This window comes from Meriones unguiculatus, chromosome 9, assembly GCF_030254825.1.
Source record: "Meriones unguiculatus strain TT.TT164.6M chromosome 9, Bangor_MerUng_6.1, whole genome shotgun sequence".
NCBI lineage: Eukaryota > Metazoa > Chordata > Mammalia > Rodentia > Muridae > Meriones > Meriones unguiculatus.
In genome coordinates, this window is record NC_083357.1 from 12,564,644 (window position 1) to 12,584,653 (window position 20,010).

At 37.3% G+C, this 20,010-nt stretch overlaps 1 protein-coding gene across 3 annotated transcripts in view; it reads left to right on the plus strand.

Moving 5' to 3' along the window:
- The window catches only part of Wapl (WAPL cohesin release factor), a 72,952-nt gene that overhangs the window by 27,820 nt on the left and 25,122 nt on the right, over window positions 1-20,010 (plus strand). For all 3 annotated transcript variants that reach the window (XM_021635969.2, XM_021635968.2, XM_021635972.2), the window contains 3 exons: window positions 17,012-17,107; window positions 19,141-19,293; window positions 19,558-19,694. In XM_021635969.2, coding sequence (XP_021491644.2) covers window positions 17,012-17,107; window positions 19,141-19,293; window positions 19,558-19,694 — 386 coding nt within the window. The remainder of the gene's footprint in view (window positions 1-17,011; window positions 17,108-19,140; window positions 19,294-19,557; window positions 19,695-20,010) is intronic.

A 20,010-nucleotide genomic window follows, 5' to 3' on the forward strand; every position in this document is an offset into this window, starting at 1 on the left:
GTTATTTTGGCTTAAGGTTTATCTATCTTGTTGATTTTTCTCAAAGAACCAGCTCTTGGTTTCATTGATTCTTTGAATTGTTTTATTTGTTTCTAATTTATTGATTTTAGCTCTGAGTTTGATATATTCCAGCCATTTACTCCTCTTGAGTATGCCTGCTTCTTTTTTTTTTGTAGGGCTTTCAGGTTAGCCTTTAAGTTGCTTGTATGAGGTATTTCAAATTTCTTCTTGAAGGCACTTAGTGCTCTGAATTTTCCTCTTAGCACTGCTTTCATTGTGTCCCATTAGTTTGTGTATGTTGTGCCTACATTTTCATTGAATTCTAAGAAGTCTTTGATTATTTCTCCCCTGACTCAGCTGTGTGGGTTGCTCAGTTTCCATGTGTTGTAGGCTTTTTGCTGTTTATGTTCTCGTACAGGTCCAGCTTTAGTCCATGGTGGTCAGATAGGATACAAGGGATTATTTGAATCTTCTTGTATCTGTTGAGGCTTGCTTTGTGACCAACTATGTGGTCTATTTTGGAGAAGGTTCCATGAGGTGCTGAGAAGAAGGTAAATTCTTTTGTGTTTGGGTGAAAGGTTCTGTAGATGTCTGTTAGGTCCGTTTGATTCATGACCTCTGTCAGAGTCATTGTTTGTTTAATTTCTGTTTAGATGGCCTGTCCTTTGTTGAGAGTGGGGTGTTGAAATCTCCCACTATTAATGTGTGGGGATCCATCTGTAGTTTAAGTTTTATTGATGTTTCTCTTACAAATGTGGGTGCTGTTGTATTTGGAGCATAGATGTTCAGAATTGTGATGTCTTCTTGGTGGAATTTTCCTATGATGAGTATGAAATGACCTTCCCCATCTCTTTTGATTAATTTTGGTTGAAAGTCCATTTTATTAGACATTACAATGGCTACTCCTGCTTGCTTCTTGGGTCCATTTGCTCAGAAAACTGTCTTTCAGCCCTTTACTCTCAGGTAATGTCTATCTTTCTGACTTAGGTGTGTTTTTTTGTATGCAACAGATTTTTGGATCTTGTTTACATATCCATTCTGTTAGTCTGTGTCTTTTTATTGGAGAGTAGAGTCCAAAAATGTTGAGGGAGATGAATGACTGAGGGAGATGAATGACCAGTGGCTCTTAGATGCTTTGATTTTGCTGTTGGTTGTGGTAGTGTGTTTGTGTCTTGACTACTTTTAGTTTTTTTTGTAGTGAGGTTGTTTCCTGTGTTTTCCTGAATGTAGTTAGCTTTCCTGGGTTGTATTTTACTTCTAGTCTCTTCTGTAACACTGGGTTTGTGGGTAGGTATTGTTTGAATTTGTTTTTTGTTGTTTACTGTATTGTTTTCTCCATCTATGATGACTGAGAATTTTGCTGGGTATAGTAGCCTGAGCTGACATCTGTGTTCTCTTACGGTCTGCAGTATATCTGTCCAGTCCCTTTTAGCTTTCATAGTCTCTGTTGAGAAGTCAGGTGTGATTCTGATGGGTTTCCCATTATATGTTCCTTGGCCTTTTTCACTTGCAGCTTTTAGTATTTTTTCTTAGTTTTGTATACTTACTGTTTTGATTATTATGTGGCAGAAGGATTTTCTTTTATGATCTAATTTATTAGGTGTTCTGTAGGCCTCTCCTTTAAGTTGGGGAAATTTTCTTCTATGATTTTGTTGAAAATATTTTCTGGGCCTTGGAGGAAGGAATCTTCTTTTTCCTCTATTCCTATCATTCTTAGGTTTTGTCTTTTTATATTGTCTTAGATTTCTTGGACCGTCTGTGTCAAGAATTTTTTGGATCTAACATTTTCTTTGACGGATACATCGATTTCTTCCATTGTATCTTCCACACCTGAAATTCTTTTTTCCATCTTTTGTATTCTATTTATTATGCTTACCTCTGTAGTTCCTGTTTTCTTCCCTAAGTTCTTCCTCTCCATGATTTCCTCCATTTGTGTTTACTTTAATTTTTCTAATTCTATCTTCAGATCTTGAGCTGTTTTTTTCTTTTTTTCTTTCCCTCACCTGTCTAAGTGTATTTTCTCATTTTTCCTTCAATTCCTTCAGCTGTTTGTTTGAACATTCCTCTGTTTCTTTATTTCTTTCAGTGATTTAATAATTTCCTCTCTAAAGGCCACAAACTGTTTGGCTGCGTCTTCCCGTATTTCTTTAAGGATGTCCATAATCTTTTTGTTTTTAGCTTCCTCCATTTCTTTATGGATGGCCATAATCTGTTTGACTTTATCTTCTGTTTCTTTACCCATTTTATTTGTTTCCTCTATTATCCTCTTCATAAGCATAGATTTAAGGTCATCTTCTTGAATTTCAATTATGCTGGGGTGTCCAGGGCTGCTTGACCCTGGGTACTGGGTTCTGGAGATGCCATATTGCTCTGTCTTGTTGGTTGAGCTTTTACACTGGCCTCTACCAATTGGCCTATCTTAGGTATGGGTTGTTAGTTTCTGGTTAGCTTCCTTGAATACTGGGCCAGGGAGAATCCCCTTGGCAGGAAATGATTTTTCCTGAAGGAAGCCTCCTCAGCTTTTTGGGTATGGTCACTGAATGGCCTGTGTTTCTCAGGAATTGCCACAGCTCACCTCAGGCGTATAGACCTGAGTGGTAACTGTGGTCTTTCTTATTAAGGGGGGGTCTCCTCTCACCGTAGAATTCCTAGAGACAGCTGCCCTGCTGCTGGGTTTCTTGCTCTGAATTTAGTGAGCTGCTGCTGTTGTTCTTACTCTGTTTTCTAGGTACAGCTCTTTTGAAGAACCTGGGAGCCTGCGGTTTGGTCAGTTTAGCTATGGAAAACTGATTGCCCCTTGGAGCAGCATCTGGGGGCTGATCTTGGGGGTCCCAGGCTTCTTGTAGGTCTGAGGTTAGAGTTCTGTGCCCCAGTACCCAAGTGCTAATCAGTGGCAAGTGAGCACAGCTTTCAGGCGTGTAGCAGGAGGCTAGAGCCTGGAGCCTTCGGGAACCCAGAAACTAAACTTTTTCTGAGCTGGGTGTTTACCCCCTACTGTGGGGTGTACTCCCAACAGGGAGGCCCTGTCTGTGGTGTTTTGGGTCCACAGTTTCGTCTGGAGTGGAGTGTAGAGTAAGCAGGTGAGTAATGACTCCAAGCTGGTGACTGAGCTCTGCTGCAGGAACCCGGGAACTTTTCCCAAGAACTTCTCCGTGTTTGTGTGTGTGTGTGTGGGGGGGGGTCGAATGAAAGCTCTAAGCTCGGACCTGCTGATTCCCTCGTTGTAGGGTTTTCTCCCAACAGGGAAACTCAGTCTCTGTTGTCCTGGGGCCCATAGTTTTGTCTGGTACGGTGATTCAGGCGAACAGCAGGTCCCGCTCTGGGCTGGTGGCTGTATACCTGCCAGTCCCTGGGACCTTTTCCAGGGATAGACTGGGTGACCTGAGGTCAGTTCTGATTGATTCCTACAGTTGGATTTCCTCTCATCCAAGAATCACAATCGCTGGTGTTTTAGGGCCCAGAGTTCAGTCTCCTACGCTGTGCAGAAACTTCTGTCCTGTGCCTCAGACACAGTGTTCTCCCAGCGCCGCTATCTTGGATCTCCTTGCATATATTTCTTTACATTTGAAGTTCTGTAATTTTTGGTTATTCCACTCTTAATATATTTTCATTTATATCGTCACCTAATTTCCATAGTATGGGAGGACTCTTGGGCCTTATGTGTATTCTTGGCCTTTACTATGTTTGAATAACTAACAAGGTTATGATCATGAGCTTTGCGCAAAACAAAGGCACCACATTTTCCTTTTATAATTTAATTAGAACTATTCTGGCACCATGTGAAATCCTATTCTGCATTATGTCTTTTAACTCATTATTGTTTGCATCTAGTATTAAACCTTGTCTTAATTACTGTTTATTGCTTTGAAGAGACACCATGACCAAGACAATTTATAGAACAAATTTGGGGGCTTGCTTACAGTGTCAAGGGTTAGTTCATTATCATGACAGAGAGAGTAGCAGCAAGCATAGGAGTGGTGCTAAAGAAGTAGCCAAGAGCTCATCTCTTATCACAAGTTGCAGGCTGAGAGAGAAACACAGACACACATATACACTCAGTTCCTCTCTTCCTTTGAAACTTCAGAGCCCACTCCCAGTGGCAGCCTTTTGTAAGGCCACAGTACTCCAGCAAGGCCATACCTTCTAATCCTTTTCAAACTGTTCTCAAACTGTAACTTAAGTATTCAGATATGAACCTATGGGGACCGTTCTTACCCAGACAATCAAAACCTCTATTGCCCTCATTTGTTACACTGACAGTTGCAGACTGGTAAAAATTTTCCAATTGTTTCTTCTATATTTAGTAAATAGAATACTAAATAGTCTCTTCCCCATCATTGACAGAGTAAATAATTATTATTTTTTAGCATTGTGCATAGTAAAATAAGCCATGCATGACATTGCTTTTATGGCAAATCTAAAAGAAGTAAAATGTCAAAATAGAATAATGACACCATGCCTGGCTTTGTTATTCCTTTGCATAGAAACAAAGGAAATGGGGAGCTGTTGGTAAAAGGTACAGTGAAACAGAATTAGTAAATCTAAAGTCTAATATGTAACAGAAATACAGTTAATATTCTATATTGAAAATTTCCTAAAAGTAGGTTTTAGACTCTAGGTCATACTGCAAAAAATAATAGTTGTATATACATTAATTTATTAACTTGTACTAGTCATTTCACTGTGTACATGTTTATTAGAACATTATTTGTATTCTTTAAATATATATGTATATTAAACTTTAAAAATATATTAAATGTACTATGATAAGTTTTGACTTTTCTTGTGTGCCATAGGTGCTTTAGATATGACTAGTGGAAACTATTTCTAGCTTTTGTTTCTCTTTTATATAACCACAACATCTTTGCATACTTCTATGCTTTCTGCACAATAAAGTGACTGAGATTCATCATGTACTTTTTTTTGTTGTTTTTTGATTAAAGGATTTATTTTTCTTGGGACTCTTGGTTCTTTTTGAGGAGGCTAAATACTTAAAATACCTGAGGGCTAACTCTATTCATTGCTGATAAGCTCTGTCATCAGACAGGTAGGAAATACATTGAAAAATAAGCTGTAAGTTTATATTGATAGCTTTACCTTAAATTTAGCATAGCAGAGTTGGAAAAAATGTTTTTAGTGTATTGGGGGAGAAGCCATTCAAATGTAATATCCTTCAGAGGACAAAACTCTCGTGTTAGTTCTCTTATTTTGGGATCCAGGAATTGAAATCCTTATCAGGTGTGCATAGCAAAGTGCTTCTACCTGCTGAGCCATTTTGTGAACCCTGCCTGATGTGATGAAATTTTGTATTTGACAACCACCTTGTAGTGTTACTAATGATTGTTACTGGCAGTAGCAAATAGTGAGATTGTATTTTACTAAGGGTACTGGTCAGAAACTGGGCAAGGTGCCACTCACCTGTAATATTTAGCACTCATGGGGCTGAGACAGGAGACTGGCTATGAGTTTGAAGCAGACCTGGCTACATAGCAGAGACCCTGTGTGAGTGTAAAACAAAACAAAGGCATGGTGGCACAGGCCTTTAATTCCAGCAAGGGCATGTGGATCTCTGAGTGCAAGGCCAGTCAATCTGCAAAGAAAATTGTAGGCCATTCAGGGCCATAAAAGTGAAATCCTATCTCAAAACAAAACAACTCCTTGATAATTTTGTTTTTTCCTTATGTTACTTCAGTATTTAATTGACTCATGTGTGCTTATTTGTATTTAATTTTTTGTTATTGTTTTGTTTTTATAGTATAAGTGATCTAACCCAAGGCCTCATGTGTCCGAGATAAACACTCTACCACTGTAGCCCTGTGTTCGGTTTTTAAATTTAGTTTTAAACTTAATCTTGAGAGCTTTTACTTTGCTCTTGCAGCTTAAGAAGGTAATACTGTACATGTACTTGACCTGATTTTAAAGTAATTCATCTGGCCTAAAGTAAATCAGGTCATGGAAAACAAATCAGCAGAAGACCTATTTGCTCCTGTATTGACGGACATGATATTATAGTGTCAGGAAAATTAAGGAAATTATGCTGAATTTTTTTTTTTTAAGCTTAAAAAGCAATGGATTGCACACACTTGAAAGACAGTGTGAATAAAGCATTCTGGTAACAATAACTCTAGTATTTTATTTCCTGAAGAGAAATAAATCCTCCCTCTCTTTTATATGAGTAATTAGGATTCACAGAAAATGAAATTCTCCAAGATTTTTATATAAATTATCTTTCAGCTACCCTAGGAGAGAAGTGGGTGTGAGTGGATGTAGGAAATGTTCTCAGCAGTTGTAGAGTGGCCTCAACCTGTATTTATTTGTCTAATGCTTTCTCTGTTTCAGTTTAGTTGCCATGTTTTTGGTAGGAACACTAGAGAAAATACTGTGTTCTCCTCTAGAGAAAACTTTGGTATATGTAAAAAATATACACACACCTGTTGTTGTTTTATTGTTAGCTATGGACTTTAACACCTTGTACTTAGGGCCTTGCTTATCTTCTACTTATGATCAATATATTTTTACACACACACACCCCCATTGTGTTTTTATGTATGATTGCACATGTAGTTTTTTATAGAACCTAGAGTTTACACTGGTACTTGTGGTTTCACTTCTGGTTCAATACCAGTTTTATTCTGTCCTTAATGCTTTTGTATGTCTGGTTGTTATTATCTTCAGTATGTTTGACCATTTATTCAGTCTTTAATATTTGTCAGTGGCTTCTCACTTTAGAGATAGTTTCCTTTTCTCTACCTCGTATTAGAAATATAAACTTTCTTTAAAATGTTTTAAAAATATTTACTTTATGTATATGAGTGTCTTACCTGAATGTATGAATGTGCAAACCATTCATATGCTCGGTTGCCCAAAGAGGGCAGACGAGTCTGTCAGATTCCTTGAAACTGGAATTAGAGATGGCTGTGAACCACCACATGGTTGCTGGGAACCAAACCTGGGTCCTGTTCAAGTGCTCTCAACTACTGACCCATCTTTTCCAGCTTTGCATTAACTTTATTAGACATGTCATCTATACAGTTTTTGCCTTACCATATATGCAGTTGTTTTTATTAGGATTGAGGGCTGTCCGGGAGGTTACATGCTATAGAAAAACAAGAAGGGTGAAGAAAACTGGTTTAAAACATCTGTTGAAATAATGGCCGTCATTTGTGCTAGAGGTGGCACACGCCTTTAACCCCAGCACTTGGGAGGCAGAGGCAAGTGGATATCTGTGAGTTAGAGGCCAGTCTGGTCTGCGAAGGGAGGAGATTTGAGAAAGCCAAGGCTACACAGAGAAACCCTGTTGCAAAAAAAAAAAAACAAAAAAACAAAAAACCACCAACAAAAACAAAAGTCATTAGTGTTGGAGGCAGGTGGTTCTCTGTAAGTTTGGGGCCAGTGTAGTCTACAAGTTCCAAGACAGCTAGGGCTACACAAAGAAAACCCTATGTTGGGGAGTAGAGGAGTCATTTGCTGGACTTGAGAATGTGGCTCAGAGTTTAAGAGCATTATTGTTCTTCCAGAGAACCAGGTTTGATTCCCAGCACCCACATGGTGATTCTTATCATTAGTTCAGGGATCTGACACCCTCATCTGACCGCTGCAGGTTCTAGGCATGCATGTGGTGCATATGTATAAATGGATGCAAAACAGTTATTAATACATATGTTTAAAAAAAGTTACTTGCTAGTTAGAAAAATGAAAGGATTTTAGGAATCAGACTTGAACATAAATGGATTTAAGTAAACTTGGTTAGGTTTTAGTGATCATTTGGAAATTTTGGTGCTTTTGTTCATGAAATGTTAACCAGTTTCTGGTTTTTGGCTACTATTTCCCTACCTCCCATATTTTTAGCTGTCATACATGTGCTGATTTACAGAGATGATTTCTTCTGCTTGCTCTGCCCATTTTACATTCAGTTCCTCCTTACCCCTGTTTGCTTCTAAGGCAATGTTTTCATAATCAGTCAGAATTACCTTCAGTGCTTTGAAGGTTACATTTTTCCTGGGATGTTGGCTATTCTTGTTTTGCAAGTAAGACTGCTTCTCGGTCTTTGAAGAAACTAATATAAGATCAGTTGTGGTTTCAATTCTCAAATTTCAACCACTACTTTTCAGTGTTTTTCTGTAGTTTAATACTGGGCCCATCTGGGCCTATCTTTTGTCTGTTTAAGGAACATTTTGGACTTAAATTTTTTTCTCTCCTTCTGTCATTCAATATGACACTTGATAGTAACCTTTAGGCAATTGGATTTAAAATTTACTTCTCATTATAAATCAAGAGTATATACTAATTTGCATTATAAAATTGTAATTGTATGAGCCTATAATTTTAAAGTTGTATAGCTTTATATTTTGTAAATTATTTTTACTATCTGAAATTAATTTAGGTTCTCCATTTTAAAACAGAATCTTGTAACTGAAGAGACTTTAAAGGACAAGCACTTCTACCTCTTACACAAGAACAAATGTTCTTCCACGCAGTGCTTGTTTTAGCAGTTAGAATTCACTCTCCCCCAAACAGCTTATTTTTGTCTAATGTATTTACTGAGTACTGCTTTTTTCCTGTATTTGATGATTTATTTACCATTTTAGGATTCAGACATCTAGGTGGTGGTGATTTCTAATAATCACACAACTAAGATGTTAATGCACATGAAGCCTAAATAAAAGAAAAAACTGGAACTGGTGTGATGATGAGGAATGCTTGCAGAGTATAAAAATTAAATCATGGCTGTCTATTTGCCGTTGGTAGATTGATGATCCAGAGTAGTTTAATAAGACATCTGGCTGACCCTGGGTGTGGGAGAAAGTCAGTTTGATTGGCTTTTTGTCCTTGTATGATCTCTGTGCTATCTGATCAGGAATACCCGAAGAAATAAAGAGAATATTTTTTTAAAGCTTGCTAGAATGATGTTTTTCCAAACTAGAATTTTAAATAGTTTTAGCATTATCTTTCTCTTAGAGCAATAGTATTTGAATACCCAAGTGGGTATTCTAAATTGTTGATCTATGCAAGTAATAAGGTAAAAATACTTTGGAAAGTTAAAATATTTTTCTATGTAATTCCCTTTCTCATTAATGTCTCATTTAAAATACTATAAAGTACTGCTCTTAGTTTTCATCAGTTTAGGTGCTCTTTTGTTTAAGTGTGTGTTAGTGTTTGCCTGCGTACATATAAAGGCATTTTGTGCGTTCCCGGTATCCATAGGTGCAGAAGGGATCCTCTGGAACTGGAGTTACAGATGATGGCTGAGTCACCATATGGGTGCTGGGAATGGAATACAGGTCCTCAGAAAGAGCAGCCGGTGCTCTTAACTGCTGAAGCATCTCTCCAGCCTCAGTTTAGGTGGTTTTAAAATTAGAAAATAGGGCCTGGAGTGATGGCTCAGCAATTAAGAGTACTGGCTGCTTTTGTAGAGGGACCTGGGTTTGATTTCTAGTACCCACATAGATGTTCACAGTCACCTGTAACTCTAGCTCCATGTCCCTCTTCTGACCTTTTGGGAAACAGGCATGCAGATACTGGCTGTTTGGTCCCTCTGACATGACTATCATTCTGGAAAAACTTCTCACACTCTGAATAACAGGTTCATCTTGTACTTTCTGCTAAGTCCAGTCCTGGGAAGTAGTTGGTGATGTTCCATGGGACCAAGTTTTGTGCACTAGCTATGTTCTCGTTAGTTTTTGACTCCTTTAACAGAGTTGGGGAACATACATGTATATAGTCATATACGTATAAAATACACACTCATATAGATTGAAACATGTGCACATGCCTTGATTTCATACAGATATCTTCAGTATCTCTATCCCCCAATTTTTTATGCCTTTTGTTGACTGAGCTTTAGCATCATACTTACTCAAAGCTGTAACATTTTTAAAGTATTTGCTTATTCACTGCAGTAAAACAATTAAGATATTCAGGATATGGGGCCGAGGAAGATGGCTTAATGGTTAAATACTTTCTGGGCAACTATAAAGATCAGACCCAGCACGTATAGGGAGAGGTTTGGGGAAGCCATGCAAGGTAGTGCCTATAACCCTTGCACTGTGGAGTTAGTAGGTTAAAGGTGTGAAGTCAAATACTGTGTTTACAAATTAAATGAGATTAGTTTTGTGTGCCTGCTTCTTGTTCAGTTGGTTTGTCCTTTATTTATCTGAAATATAAATAGCTTTCTAGGTTCTAGTTTGCTTTAAATTTTACCTTTTTATCCCTTCTGTTTTTATTTTTAGTGAATGGTATGTACAATATTAACATCTTTCTAAAAGTAAAATCTATAAAAAGGTAAAATGTAGTTAAAGATCATTTCATTGAGATCTGAACCGTCCTATTTCCCACCACTTATAGGTTATTAGCTTTATTGTCCGTTTTTCTTTTTGTAAAAATAACCAAATGCTTTCTTATTAGCTGCTGTTATAAAGAATATTCCAATCATTCAATTTTTATCAATAAAGACTCAGGAGCCAGATGCTGGGGTGAAAACTTGATAGCTCAGAGAGGCAGAGAAAGCACCCAGATAGTCCTCCTACTGAACCCACAAGGAAAATCCAAAAGTCCCTTCTCCACAGTACTAAATAACCTCAACTCATTGTCCTTCCTTTCTGTTTAACCCCTGTCAGTTGGCTTTTTGCTCCACCTCTTGACCTAGGGTTAATTTTATTTAGCTCTGAATTAAAGGTCTATGATAGGGCCAAAACTACAAGTATTTGTTTACAGTAAACAGAAAGCTCTTGGGTTAAAGGTGTGTGTTAGGCTGAGCCACATCAAACTGAAACGTTTTTACAGTTCACAATCTCAAGGTTCACAATGGGATCAAATATCCTGCAACACTTGGGTTTTTCTGTGTAGCCTTGGCCTCAAAGCTAAAATTGCACCAAGCTAAAATTGCTTTGTTTTTCAAGACAGGGTTTTTCTATGTTGCCTTGGCTGTCCTAGAAATCACTGTAGAATAGCCTGATCTCAAGAGATCCACCTGCCTCTGCTTCTCAAGTGCTGGGATTAAAGGTGTGAACCACTAACATAACCTGTTTGAACCTTTTTTAAAGAAAGGGTCTCAGCCAGCCAGTGGTGGCCCATGCCTTTGATCCCAGCTGGGGAGTGGGTGGGTGGATGCGGGTAGAGGCAGACAGATCTCTGTGAGTTTGGGGAGTCTGTGAGCCTGGTCTACAAAGCTAGCTCGAGGACAGCCAGGACTACTCAGGAGATCCTATCTTGGGGGAGAGGGGCGTGATAGGCTGGAGAGGTGGATTATGGATTAAGAGTATGGGCTGTTCTTCTAGAGGACCAGAGTTCAAGTCCTAGTACCCACATGTTAGCTGACAACTCTCTAACTCCAAAGGATCTGATACCCTCATATAGACATACATGCAGCCAGAACACCAATTCACATGAAATGAAAAAGAAAGAAAAGAAAGGGTCTTATTCACTGTATCCTAGGCTGACCTGAAACTACTGTGTATCCCAAAATCATCCTGAGTGCAAACATAGGCTCTTCTTAGATGGGCTTTTTGTTTTGTTTTTGAGACATGGTCTTAACTAGGTAGCCTTGGTTGCCCTGGAGCTTTCTATGTAGACTATAATAGAAAGCTGCCTGCCTTGTCCTCTGGGTGCTGGGATTAAAGGGTGGGTGCCGCCATGACTGGCTTATGAGATTTTTGTACTTTGCTTAGTAATATATCTTGGAAATCACTTTATTGGCTCATATACTTTTGAAAGTATTAATATGTAAGAAGTTGACTTAAGATTTCTATTTTACTTTAGTCTCATTCTCTCACATGCTGATTGTTTATGTTCTTTAAATTGCTTCCTTTAAAACATTTTTTTAAAAAATTACACTTGTATGTTGGTGTTTTGCCTGCATATGTATCTGTGCACTGTGTACATGCATAGTTTCTGTTGAAGCCAGACCACTGTGAGTGGTTTCATGGAATTAAATCTGGTTCTTCAGAAAGAGCACCCAGTGTGTTCTTTACCCTTGAGCCATCTCTCCAGCCCTGACCCTTTTAAAAGTATGGATATGTAGTATTTCCATACACAGTGTTGACAAATAATTGTCTATTCAGCATAATCCTAGCCTCAAGGGAATGTTGTTTAAAATTGTTGTCTTGGGTTTGATATAGCTGCCATCAAATAGATCCTAAAGTAATTTTAAGTTGGTAGCATTTTTGTCTTTGACTCCCCAGTTTATCTAGATATCCCCCATCTTGTTGACTTTTTTTTTTCCTTTCCCCTTTCTTTTTTTGCACATTGCTACTAAGGCACTATACCTAAAGGCGCACAGTTATATATTGCAGCACTTTGAATGTTCATCTAGATGTGCTTATGCTGATAGAATTACTTGCTCTGTTTATGAAATTTTTGTAGATAAAACTTGGCCAAAATATAGCCAGCTTACTGTTTTTGTCTTTACTATAGTCTTATTTAAAACTTAAGAATTTGATTTTGCTAAAAAAAAAAAAGAGAGAGAGAGAGAAATCATGATATAAAAATGGTGCAACTCTCCCTGTCCTCAACACACATGCTTTTAAAAGCCAACTCAATGGAGAAATAGCAAAATGCCCTTACTCTTTGTTCTTCATGAAGGAACTCTACTTTAAAAAAAAATTTTTTTTTTTATTTTCTGTGCATTGATGTTTTGTCTGAATGTATGTCTGTTAGATCCATTGGAACTGCAATTACAGACAGTTGAGAGCTGCCATGTGGGTGTTGTGAATTGATCCCAGGTCCTCTGGAAGAACAGCCAATACTCTCTACTGCTGAGCTATCTCTCTAGCCCCAGAACTCTTTCTTATCATTTATAATTGTAACTCAGTGAAACAGTCTGCTAAATCACTCTTGACTTTGTCCTTATAAATAAACACTTTTTTACATTTTCATTGAAACTTCACTCATATATAAGTGACTCTTGTCGGTTGATCATTGGCTTATTTTTTTCTTTAACTGTAGTAAATTACTGCATGTAAAATTGTTATTTGTCATTTATATTCCTGGAGAAATAAATAAAAACAAACATAAGAATGTTGTAAGATGGCTCTTCTGAAACATGCCTACATGGTTCTAAATCTTTAGAATGTTATCATGTTCATAAAAGCTCCCTACCATTTCCATTTGTTCTAAGTATTTTTTTTTAGATTGAAGAGCAAACAGAAGGCATAAATTGTCGAACAGAGTAAAATTAAGAAATTTGGTTACTGTGCTATGTATCTGCTTCTAAACTTAAAAAAATTTTTTTAAGATAACCCTGGTGGTATAGTATGAATGACCTAGACTTAGCCAGATTCCTTCATGGTGTTCATGATTTTTATTTTTCAGGAAAAGTTGATGGCTCTGTAGTTACTCTTTCTTTAACCCATTTTTTGTTAATTTACAAAATCACATTTACTATGTAAAATTAGAATATGACATATCAGATGTTGTAGTGTTTACTTACACAGTTCACATTTGAAGCCTGTGGAATTCTTGTACAGAATGCTGCTTTGAGTTCAGGACAGTGTGGTGTTCTTTCCCATTCTCCCTCCCTATTTAATACTCATATGTTATTTATTTAGTTAGGTGTATCTTTTAGTAGTTCTATTCCCCTATAATAAGCCCTGCAACTGGTCAGAGAGATGATGGTTCAGTGATTTCGTGGTGACATACAACTATGCATAGCACGAGTTCCAGGGCATCTAATACCCACTTCTGTCCTCTCTGGGCACTAGGCATGTACATCTACAGACACATACATGTAAACAAAACATTAACATAATTCTAAAAAATGTTAAAGTCCTATGTAAAATTTGGAATTTTTTTTTTTACAGGCATGATAGCACATGCCTGTAATCCCAGCACTCAAAGAGTTAGAGACAGAGAGACATTTAAGGCCAGCCTGATCGACAAAGCTAGTCCAGAAAGGCTACACAGAGAAACCCTGTCTCAAACAACAACAAAAAGGAAATAAAAGTCAAGGAAAATTCCTGTCAGATCTATTTTTTACACTGCTCTACATTAGCATTAAAATGGTAAGCATCAGAAACTTTAAAATTACAGGTTCATTGAATTACATGCTGAATAATATTAACTTTTCTTATTCTGACATAATACCCAACAAGAAGGGAAGGTTTTGGCTTTCATTTTGAAGGTATAATTTGTCATGGTGGGGTAGTTCTAGCGGCAGGACTTTGAAGCAGATGGCCACATTGCATTCCCATTCAGGAAGCAGAGATGGATGCTAATGCTCAGGTCACTTTCTCCTTTTTTGTGCAGTCCTAGTGCCCAGCCCTTGGAATTGTGCCCCTCATTTTCAAGGTGGGTTTTTTTACCTCGAATTAGATAAGTCTTCACGGACGTGCCCAGCAGCTTGTTTCCTAGGTGGTTCTAGGTTGCATCAAGTTGATGGTATCAGCCAACACACAGAATAAGAAATGGTTTGTTTTCTTTTGTTTTTTTCTTGAGATGGGATTTCTCTGTGTAGCCTTGGCTGCCTTGAACTTGCTTTGCAGACCAGGCTGCCATTGAACTCACAGAGAACTGCCTGCCTCTGCCTCCCAGAGTGCTGGGATTACAGGCGTATGTGCTACTGTGCCTGTTTTGTTTTGATTTTTGTTTTTTGGTTTTTTTTTTTTGTTTGTTTTTTGTTTTTTGTTTTTTGCTTTGTTTTTATGTGAGAAAAAGTTCTTGTAGCTCAGACTGGCCTTGAACTCTCTATGTAGGAAAGACTGGCCTGGAACTCCTTAATCCTGTTTCTCCTGGGTGCTAAGATTACAGGCATACAATACCATGCTAACTAAAAAAAAATTCTAAATCTAGTATGACCTAGTTAGTGTAAGTTACTCAGTATATTATGCTTCAGTCCATTTTGAGATGTGCAATCTGCCTTTTTTCCTAACTCTTCATTATAGAATGTTTCAATGCCAGCTTTCTTTTTGTTGGTCCGAGCCCCTATATGTTGCATAAACTACACATTCCTTTTTTTTTTTTTAAATGAAAGTGCTGGCCCAGCATTAAATAGCTGTTAGTAGTATTTAATACTTAAAATAGTAATTAGTGTTTTGCTTGCTCTTAACAATGTTTTAGTTAAGAACCTTGCATTGTCCTGCTATTTTGTTTTGTGGAGAATTAGCCTTTTTCTTAACCCAAAGATTATTACCGAGAGTCAGTGCACTCTTAAAAGAAATAGAATGGGGGACTGGAGATATGGCTTAGTGATTAAGAGCACTGAGTGCTCTTCAGAGGGTCTGGGTTCAATTCCCAGCACCTACTTGGCAGCTCACAACTGTCTGTAACTGACACACGTGGTACACAGATCTCTTTGTAGGCAAAGTACCAATGCTCATTTTTTAAAAATTAATAAATAAATAAAAATCAGCAAAATATTTGCACTTTGAAGCACATCTGTCTCTGACTTTATTACAATGCTGGGGGTGGAACCAAGGGCCTTGTGCATGCTGGGTAGGTGTACTGTGAGCCACACCTCTAACCTAGGATACAGGTCTATACCGACAGTGTGCAATCATAACCTGGGTGCAGAATGTACTTGAGGTACTAGAGGTTGTTTAAATCAAGGATTTAGTAACTAACAGACATACAGCTTGTATAGTGGTTGTCTACGATGACCGTGAACAGAGATAGTTTTTAGAATTTATGTGAAATCTACTGTGTATACGTGTGACCCAGAAAACCTGATCAAGTCATTGCATGAGTTCATACATTATTTAAGAATGACTCATTACTTATTGCAAATCTAGTTTATAAGAGTAATAGGAACAGGAATATTTGGCCATTCTTGAAGTAGGATTTTATACAAATTCTTTTTAAATAAAAGTTTTATATCTTTTATACATTGGGGAGTCAGAGGTAGGCGAGGCCAGCCTGGTCTGCAAAGTGACTCCAGGACAGCCAAGGCTACACAGAGAAACCCTGTCTTGAAAAAAACCAAAAGAAAATTATGGTGCAGAAATGACTAGTATGAGGAATAAAGTTTTGCACATGAGCATGTTGAATCAAATACATTAAATGCTAGACTTCCTTATTCTTTTCTTCTTCTTCTTCTTCTTCTTCTTATTATTATTATTATTTGTTTTTTCTAGATAGGGTTTCTCTGTGTAGCCCTGGCTATCTGGAATTTGCTTAGTAGACCAAGCTGGCCCCGAACTAACTCACAGAGGTCCACCTGCTCCTACCTGCTGAGTGCTGGAATTAAAAATGTCTCCCCACCACACGCAGCATGTAATAGACTTTCAAGATATTTATTACAAATTTATCTTTTGTGCATGTGAATGTGTGTGAATGTGGAGGTTGTAGAGGTCAGGGGACAACTCTTAGGAGATGGCTCTTGACTTTCAAATTGTTGAGGCAGGCTCTTTCTTATTTCTGCTACTGCTGTGCCACATACTCTAGGCTAACTGGTCCCCAAGCTTCTGGCCAGTTCTTCTGTCTCATTGTAGAAGTGCTAGGACTCCAGGTACATATTTGCCACATGCAGCGTTTTCTGTGGGTTTCAGATACTTAACGCCAGTCATCAGGCTAGCACTGCTAGAATGTGTACTCATTAGGACATTTCTTTATCTCCAAGAAAGTACTTTATACAACAAATATTTTATAATGCCAAATCTTCTGTCTCTATTACTTTTAAGGAAGTAGATTTGCATTAAATGATTATTTGTTATTATATCTAAGTAATTTATGAACTCATGGAATGACTATATTAGGTTTTCTGGGTAACATGTATACAGAATAGGTGGAACACAAATTAGCTCTCTGTTTTTTATGTTCCTCTTAGACGACTGCTATATAATCTGTGTGTGTGTGTGTGTGTGTGTTAGCAATTTCAAGTGCTTTCTTCTGGTTGCTTGTTTACACAGAAGTGTAGTTGCCAATTCTGCGATAAATACCAAAGTGATTTAGATATGGCAGTAACATCTATTTTGGTCTAAGATGTATGTTTATGCATTTCAGTTATTCTATATAAATGAAACCTTTTTGTAAGGGATACAAAGTGAGATGGAAGTAGTTGATCTTTTTCTCATTTCACTAGTCACCTACAAAAGCTGTATATAATGCCAGGCATTGGAACCATCCAGACTCAGAAGAACTTCCTGGACCACCAGTAGTAAAATCTCAGAGTGTCACAGTAAGTAAAGTTTTACTCTTCTCTCTAAAAATAAGTTATAAATTGATCTAGATAGTTACTATCTTAATTTTTGTTCTTACAAGATTATAATTGAAAGCTTTACAAATTAAAACGTTTTAGGAGTTCAAGGTCAACCTAGGTTTCATACTGAGACCCTATCTCAGAACAAAACAACAAATAAAAGAAAGCTTTTAATCATGATTCACTTTTCATAGAATTTATAGTATTTAGGGTTTAAGAAAATTTATTCCTCAGAGGAAGTGTTAGTATTGATTCTTTGTGTGTGGTAGTATGTGTGTGTGTGTTTTTGTGCTAGTGCGGATAGGTGTGTATGCACCCAGTAAAGGACAACTTTTAAGAGTGATTTCTTACGTCATATGGGTTCTGGAAATCAAACTCAGGCTGTCAGGCTTGTGTGGCAAGCATCCCTTCCTGCTAAACAATCTCATCTCTGCCTAATTTTTTGAGAAAGGGTTTCATGAAATTTGGCTAGTTCAGCTAGACAATGAGCTCCAAGGATCCATCATTCTTCACTCCAAACTGCTGGGGTGCTGATTTTTATTTTGCCCACACCCTTTTTTTAAGTATAGATATCCAAACTCAGGTCCTCATGCTTACAGGACAGACACTTTACCAACTGAACATTCTCCCTAACCTATTGATCCTAAGAACTTACAATAAAGCTAGGCATGGTGCCTCATACCTGTAATCCCAGTAAGTACTGGGGTAGAAGAATCGCTACCAGTTCATTGTTAATGAGGGCTGTGTAGCAAGACCCAGTCTCCTGGTCCAAAGCTATATTGTAGCCTACATTTTGCAATATGGATTTTTTTTTTTTAAGGTTGGGCCCTCTGCCTTTTTAAGAATTTTTTAAGAATGTGTATAAGAGCATTTTGCCTGAATATTTATCTTTGTATATCTTTTTTTTCCAGCCAACAATTATTTTATTTTATTAATTTTTTTTACACTTTATTCACTTTGTATCTCCCCATAAGCCCCTCCCTCCTCCCCTCCCAGTACTACCCTCCCTCCCTCTTCTTCATGCATGCCCCTCCCCAAGTCCACTGATAGGGGAGGTCCTCCTCTCCTTCCTTCTGATCTTAGTCTTATCTTTGTATATCTTAAAGTGACTTTCATTTCTTAATTTAGTTTACATAGAGCTGAAATTACATTCCATTAATACTTTCCAAAACAAAACTTCCATACAATATTCTTGCTAGGTATGGTGCCGACAATCCAGGCAACCAGGAGGCTCAGATCTTAAATTGAAAGCCTGCATGCTACATAGTGAGGACCTCTTTGCCCCTATAAAAGTGTATTTTCTACAGAAGTATTAGTAGTATCATAGGTTAAAACTCTTAGCTTAAAAGCAACGCTTCAGTCATTGCAGCTACCAAAGGAATGAGTTCTTAGAGAACATTAACAAAAATTTGAGGATTGAGGAGGATGTGTTTGTGTTGTCAGAGATTGAATCCAGGGCCTTGTACGTTGGCAAAAGCTCATCCTCAGCTCCAAGAGTAGAATTCTTTCTAAACACAGTATAGTGTTTTCCTTAAATTGATTACGAAGTCGCCATTATATATACTTATAATTGTGATGCTGAAACATGCCTTGTTCTTATTACAGCTTAATATTTTGTGTTCTATATTGCTTTAGTTTCCTATACTTCTGTGATTTCTTTGCTACAGTTTTTCTGAAGCCCTGTCTAATTTGCTTATCATTGCTACTTAATGCATGCAATTGTGGATTTTTTTATTATTATGTTAACAGTCCTGGAAGCAAAGAAATGATATGAAATGCGAAGTTTAAATAAGCTAGAAGTACTTCTCAAGTGGTTCTTTTGTGTGTAAAACATTTAAGTCTTAGTAGTGCATGGAATTTAAATTATCTCTTAGGACCTTTCAGCAGCCTCCCTCTTCCCCTTAAAATTTTTTTTTATTTACTCTTTAAAAGCTAAATTTGTCACATAGACAAGATGTTACCTTTTAAAATATATTTGCTTAGAACAACTAATTTAATACCTTTATTAATAGGTGAGGCTGTCTTCAAAGGAACCAAATCAAAAAGATGATGGAGTTTTTAAGGCTCCTGCACCACCACTCAAAGTGATAAAAACTGTGACAATACCTACTCAGCCCTACCAAGATATAGTTACTGCACTGAAATGCAGAAAAGAAGACAAAGAAGTAAGCAGCCATATACAGTTTTACTGCACGTGGATAGATTTCTATGTGTAACATTTAGCCTTTTGTCTTAAACAAGTATCACTACATTGATAGCCACAGTTTTGAACCACAAACGTACCTTGTCCTAGCAGTACTAGTGATTTAAAAACATTTTTCTTGCCATCTAATGAATGATTGTATAGGCTTTTTATTAAGTACAGTGAGCCTATAAATATTCTAGTTCATAGTTAACAAAAGAGGCGGGCTTATTTTTTTTCTTGGCAGTTATATACTGTTGTTCAGCATGTGAAGCACTTCAATGATGTGGTGGAATTTGGTGAAAATCAGGAGTTCACTGATGACATTGAATACTTGTTAAGTGGCTTAAAGAGTACTCAGCCTCTAAACACACGTTGCCTTAGGTAAGACCTTAAGTTTACATTTTATAATGTTGTGTATACTATATCATTAATTTTTTTTAACTAGATGGGTTTATATTTGTTAATAAAGTCAGACATTTAAAAATTTTGTTGTTGATAATCAGTGATAAGTTAAAATGTTTCCTTTTTGGTATAGTGTAGTCTTCAGTTTCCAAATGCTAAAAGAATAAGTAGTAAACTAAAGAATCTGAGTTGAGGTTTTTTGTTTTGCTTTTAATCTTGGAATGTCTGACACCAAGTGACAGAATGATTGAGTGACATTGGTCATCTTTTACATATGGCAATTGAATACCTTGAC